General features: G+C 38.4%; 1 protein-coding gene across 1 annotated transcript; it reads right to left on the bottom strand.

Moving 5' to 3' along the window:
- Positions 1-1,230: 1,230 nt before the first annotated feature.
- On the bottom strand, positions 1,231-3,659 carry LOC121259880 (pentatricopeptide repeat-containing protein At3g02650, mitochondrial). The gene has a single exon (XM_041161682.1). It carries the CDS (start codon positions 3,438-3,440, stop codon positions 1,593-1,595), a length of 1,848 nt encoding a protein of 615 aa, XP_041017616.1. The 5' UTR covers positions 3,441-3,659; the 3' UTR covers positions 1,231-1,592.
- Positions 3,660-5,818: the final 2,159 nt, after the last annotated feature.

Genomic DNA, 5,818 nt, shown 5'->3' with positions numbered 1-5,818 from the left:
TCGACCAATCATGTTGTAAGTTCTTAGCGAAGTATATTGCGAAATGTTTCTCAGGTACTATCAAGATCTAGCGTTTTGAGTAAAAGGGAGGGCTAGTTTTATATTCATTACTGTTCTTGAATCTTCTGGTTAATAATAAAAACTTTGTGAGACGTTTTTAATTTGTACGTACATCTGTTTTTTCACCGTAGATCTTAACACCATTTATGAGTAATTTGTTGAATTTATTAGTGATTTATAACAATGTTTCGTGGCTCTGCCGCCTAAAAAAGACCGAAAATAGGAAAGAAAAATTACAGGTTCCGTGAGTGAATTATTTCCTTTTCCATGGAGGTGGGCTGAACATGGAACAGCTTGTAGTTCCTTCCGGGTCCAGGTAGTAAGTTTGAACGTTCGGACCTTAAATCTGGAAAGCTACATTGAAAGCATCTACATATTCCATCTTTCCAACCATAATTCTTAATTACGTATCGAGAATCCATTAAAGGGAAATGATTTATAGAGCTGAATCTAAGATAATATATTTTTTTAATTTTTTATTCCATTTCTTCTCTCTAATTTTTCAAAATCCAATAAAGGTCACTACTATTTACAAAATTCAAAAATATTTCAAGTATCTAAACATACCTAGGACTGCATCGAGCATTACCCTTAAAAAAAAAAAAAAAAAAAAAAAAAAAAGGAAAGAAAAGAAAAAAGGGAATTCTGAAATACTTAAAAGTGTCTAAACATTAGCATTACTTGTGAAAAAAAAGAAGAAAATGCTTCTCTAGTGATTGATTTCTCAAAGAATGCTTCTTCGGCCACGCCCTTGGGTGGTTCTAATTTTTCTTGAGACAATCTGGTGTTATGCAATTTCTTTATTCACAGTTTGTTAGATGAATATATTGTGGTAGGTTTTTCCATGACATTGACTAATAAAAAGAAACGGTAATTTTATAGGATAGAGTCCAATATTGTCAGACTCAAAAGGTAAATCTCTGATGAACTATGTAGTTACGGTTTTTATATAATAAAAAAAATTTAGGCGTAATTTCACCTGTTTAAAAGGGAAAATGAGTAGTGCACTGTAATTGCTTGGTAATTAGGGGATATATTATTGAAATTGAAAATTTGGAGAAGCATTACAAATTGCAGAGTCTGAGGTTGTTTATGTAATTTCCACTAATTAAAATTTAGCAGGTCAAGATATCTAGCAAAAGAAAACAAGATTACATTGAAGAAAATAAATTAAACAAAACTTGAAATTTGCATAGCGGCATCCACAGCCATTGCTTCTACAACTTGTAGAATGTATATCCCTCACCTGCATGGGAATGCTACCCAAGAGAATGTAATTGAAAAGATACAAAAACTGACCCAAAACAAAGAAGATAGGAATAAAAATGCAGCTTCTCTGTCAATCTGATTGATGTGTAAGAATATATAGGTGATTGATGTGTAAGACTTAGCCACAAAGGTTCACTCTATGTTTCATGGCGAAAGTTTCTTTTTTGACTTCCAAAAAAGGAAGCATGCAAAACGTACCTATCAGCATCTTCGTATCAAGTCCACTTCCAACAACCAGCTAACGATTCAGGGCCGCACATTTACTAACCCAGCAACAGCTCCTCCTCTTCCATCTCCTTGACAGCTCTTATGAGACCACCTGTGATCCCATTGAGATGCAATCCCTTCTCTTTCATTTCCTCTAGCAGCTTTTCTGCCGTTTCCCAATCTAAAGCCTTTAGGCAAAGAGATTGAATCAACTTATTATACTCGTCAACATTAGGTTGAACGCCAAAATCCTTCATCTCACCCAACAACTCCAAAGCCTTATTGAACTCTTCAAGTTTACAATACCCACGAATGAGTGTATGGTAAGTCACAGGGCTCAGCGTAGGATGATTCTTTTTTGCCTCCGACAAGACTTTACAAGCCTCCTCCATCTGACCACCATTTGCATAACCACTCAAGATAACAGTGTAAGTGTACACATCAGGCTTTAATCCCCTACTTTCCATCAGCTTCTTAATTTGCATAGCCTCTCCCAAATCCCCAGCCTTGGAATAGCCATTGATAATTGAATTAAAAACCGCATTTCCAGGGGGCGGGCCCTCCACAATCATCTTAGAAAGTAACCGTTTTGCCCCATCGACATCTCTCATCCTACACAAACCACGAATGACAGCAGAGAATGGCTTGATCGCATATTTTCGAGCTTCTTCTGGAAAATTATCCAACATTTCCAAAGCCAATTCGACCGTTTTATCCTCCCTACAGAGTGAACTGATCAAAAAATTAACAGAAGACTGAGGTGGATACTGGTTCTTCTCCTTCGCCAACAAATAAACTGAATGGGCATCCTTAGCCTTTCTCCCCTTACACAACCAAGATATGATCTTACCAACTTTCTCATTTTCAGGCAAGCTTCCTGCTTCGAGCATCTTCTCACAAATACACAAAGCCCAATCAAAAAATGATCGCCTAGAAAGTGCTTCAATTGTGAAATAATACGTATCCACATTTGGGACACACCCAAAATCCCCAAACGAGTTAAACACCTCTAATGCGGCCTTCCCTTTACCCAACTTAGAAAACAATCCTATCAAATCATTGAGAGCCTCCACATTCAACACACCATTCTCCTTCTCACCTATCTCCTTAATTAAATCCCATAAAGCATATGCATCTTTCTTCTTAAGATCACAACATATGCCACGAACAAGTGCATCAACTACACATGACGTTATTTTAAATTCAGGTTTCTCCTTCATACCCCATTTGAAAAACCTAATCATATTCTCACCCAAAACAAGTCGAGTTTCAAGCACTTTCACCACAAATTCCTCGTGTAGGGTCAAACCCATGCCATCAAGACTCGACTCCAAAGATCCATCAACAGTACTCTGTAAAAGAGACAACAGATTCTCCAACTGTTCCACATCAATCTCATAAACCTGCCCCTCTCCATCCCCAGAGCCAAAAGTTTCCATATGGGCATCACCACTTCCCTCCCCAGTGGCAAAACTATCCCACTTAGCATCATTCGATTGCTCTGGGTTGCCGAAAACACCATCCCCAGAGGCAAAACTATCCAACTGGGCATCCCTATTATCATCAAACCCCACATAATCTTGGTCCACAACTCCATGAATCTCAACATCAGGGGCAAAATTCTCCAGCCGGGTATCACCATTGTCAGCAAAACCTTCTGAGGACTGTTCCGCCTCAGAGAGATGGGAGTCAGAATCAGAGTGGTTCGTTGAGATTTGAGAGAAGAACCTGGGGTTTTGTAGAAGAAAATATGTATTGGGGGAGACCCTTGTTGACAAATGAGGAGATTCAGCTTGGGTTAAGGTTTTAGAGAAAGAAGGTACCTTGGGGTTCTGGCTCTTACAGAAGCTCCGTGCTCCTTCCCTTCTGGAAAGAGCAGCTCTTGCCACCACTGACCTCCACATCCTCTCTCTCTCTCTCTCTCTCTCTCTCAGTGCCTGTACTTGTGAACGTAAGCCAGGATCTTCTAGTGTCCAAAACCCTAAATGGGTACCGTCACCACTGTGTCGCTAAATGAAACAACTCGGGCTATCTTCGATTCTGGTATCTGCAACTAACACCGGGTCAATCCCGAAATTGGGCATTCGGATCGGAGCTTCCTTTTTTCAGCCTGATGCAATTTGGTCCCCGGAAAAAGCTATTTTACCTTTCAAATTGTATCGCTCAAATGTACTGCTTTATAATTTTTATTTTTATTTTATTTTATTTATTTTTTTTTAATTTAGTGATTAAAGAAGTAATTTTAAGTGTATTAATATATATTTTTTATTTTTTAAAATATTTAAATATATTAAAAAAATATGAAAATAAAAATGAAAAAGAAGAAAAATCGATCAAATGGGTGTAAAAATAGGGGCCAACTATTATTTTCAAAAGGAGAAAATTGGAGATACCTTCAATTTGAATGGCCACCTGGGCTGGTGAGCAACAGCCCTGATTAAACAAAAAGACCTTACGTTCTTCCAAAAAATGAACTCCACCATTTACAAATAGTATTAAAAAAAAAAAAAAAAACCTTCCAATGATAATAATAATAATAATAAGAGCTTGGTACTCATGCAATTTCCTTTTAACTAATTTTTTAATTATTTTTGCATGTGATATTCAATTATTAGTGAGTATTTAATGCTTTATAAACAGTTAAGGGTATATGGAGTAAAAAGCTTAAAATTAGAATATATGGATCAATTTGTTTAAAAACCGGTATGGACTGTTTTAATATTTAACTTATAATAGTAGAAAAAACAATCTTGAGGAAAAAATAGTTCTTACACCTATCATGATATTGTGTTTTTTTTTTTTTTTAAAAGGACAAAGATTGATACCTTTATTGAGAATCAACATATTCAGTCATTACAGTATTTTTCACTCAAAGCAGAATTCAAAATCTGTATAGAACCATCCTCTATCCATGTATTCTCTTCAGAAAAAGAAAGAGCTAATCTTGCAATCTTATGAGCTATGTTGTTAGCTTCTTTATAAGTGAAATTTACACTCCATCTTGAGTTTCTAGAAAGTAATCTTCTTGCTCCTCAATCAAGTTCCCATAATATATCCAAATCTCCTCGTTGCTATTCGTTGACTTTACTACGATCTGAGAATCACCCTCCAAAACCACCCTTGACAAACCTAACTCCAAGCATAAAACCGTTGCTCTTCTCAAAGTAAGAGTCTTAGCTATAACAGGCTATAACTCCAATTTCCACTTTCTTAGACTGAACATCCACAACAGCATCCTAGTTTGTTTTCACTATTATATCATCTGGCTTTTTCCATTTAATCAAGTGTTTGTCAGTGCTTTTTAAGGGGTGGTTTTTTTGTTCCTAGTTTTGAGTTGGGATTAGCTCATCCAAGATTTCTTGTGGAGTGAGATGAGGGATGGGTAAAATATCATCTGTTGTATTGGTCAATTGTTTGTGTGAGATCTCTAGTTTCACTTGATTTTTATCCTTATTATTCTAAGTGTTATTTTATTGTATTAATTAAATATGTTATTTGTTTTAGTATTTTATTTTAATTTAGAGAATTTATTTTTATTTGCTCTTTATTTTTGGACTTATGTTATTTAGGCTTTGCTTGATTTTTATTGGGCTTTGTGTGTATTTTTCTCTGTGGGCCGTGGGTGTGTGTGTGTGTATGTGTGACCCGAAAACCGGCCCAGCCCAGCAAGGGGGGCCCAGGCCTGTGCGGAACACGGCCCAACCGTGCGGCCCGTGAGTGCTCAGCCACTCATTACAGAAACGGCGTCGTTTTGGGATGGAGCCCTAGCTCCATCTTATTCCTTTCTTGCGCCGCACCCTGCACCTTCTCCTTCCCGATTCTTCTCCTTCCTTCTCCTTTCTTCTACGATTTCTTCTCCACGCAGCTGCTGCCGATCTCCACGCAGCTACTACCGGAGTAAATCCCAGCCGTGAGCCACCTCCACCTACTCGTGTCGTTCGGCATGCACCCCGAAGGTTGCCATCAAACCCGTGGCATCGCACGGTCGCCACCATTTCCGCAAGCTCCTCGGTGGCGTCGGGCATGGCTGCCGTGAGTGCCGTCGTGCCACGCGTCCGCAAGAGGATCTCTTTTCCTCCACGGCATGCTGCCGTTATTTCCTCCCTCCACCGTACGACACGCACGCCATGCGAACCGCCATTTTTGGCCTATAAATAGGCCATGGCTTCTCTTGGTTTAGGGATCTCCATGGGTGTGTGTTTGGTGTTGTTTGTGTTAAACAAATCGGGATTTTTGTGTGATCCGAGAACAATTTCTCGGAAAATTTCTGGGTTTTGAACCC

This window comes from Juglans microcarpa x Juglans regia, chromosome 4D, assembly GCF_004785595.1.
Source record: "Juglans microcarpa x Juglans regia isolate MS1-56 chromosome 4D, Jm3101_v1.0, whole genome shotgun sequence".
Classification (NCBI taxonomy): domain Eukaryota; kingdom Viridiplantae; phylum Streptophyta; class Magnoliopsida; order Fagales; family Juglandaceae; genus Juglans; species Juglans microcarpa x Juglans regia.
This window is presented reverse-complemented; position numbering and strand designations above follow the sequence as displayed.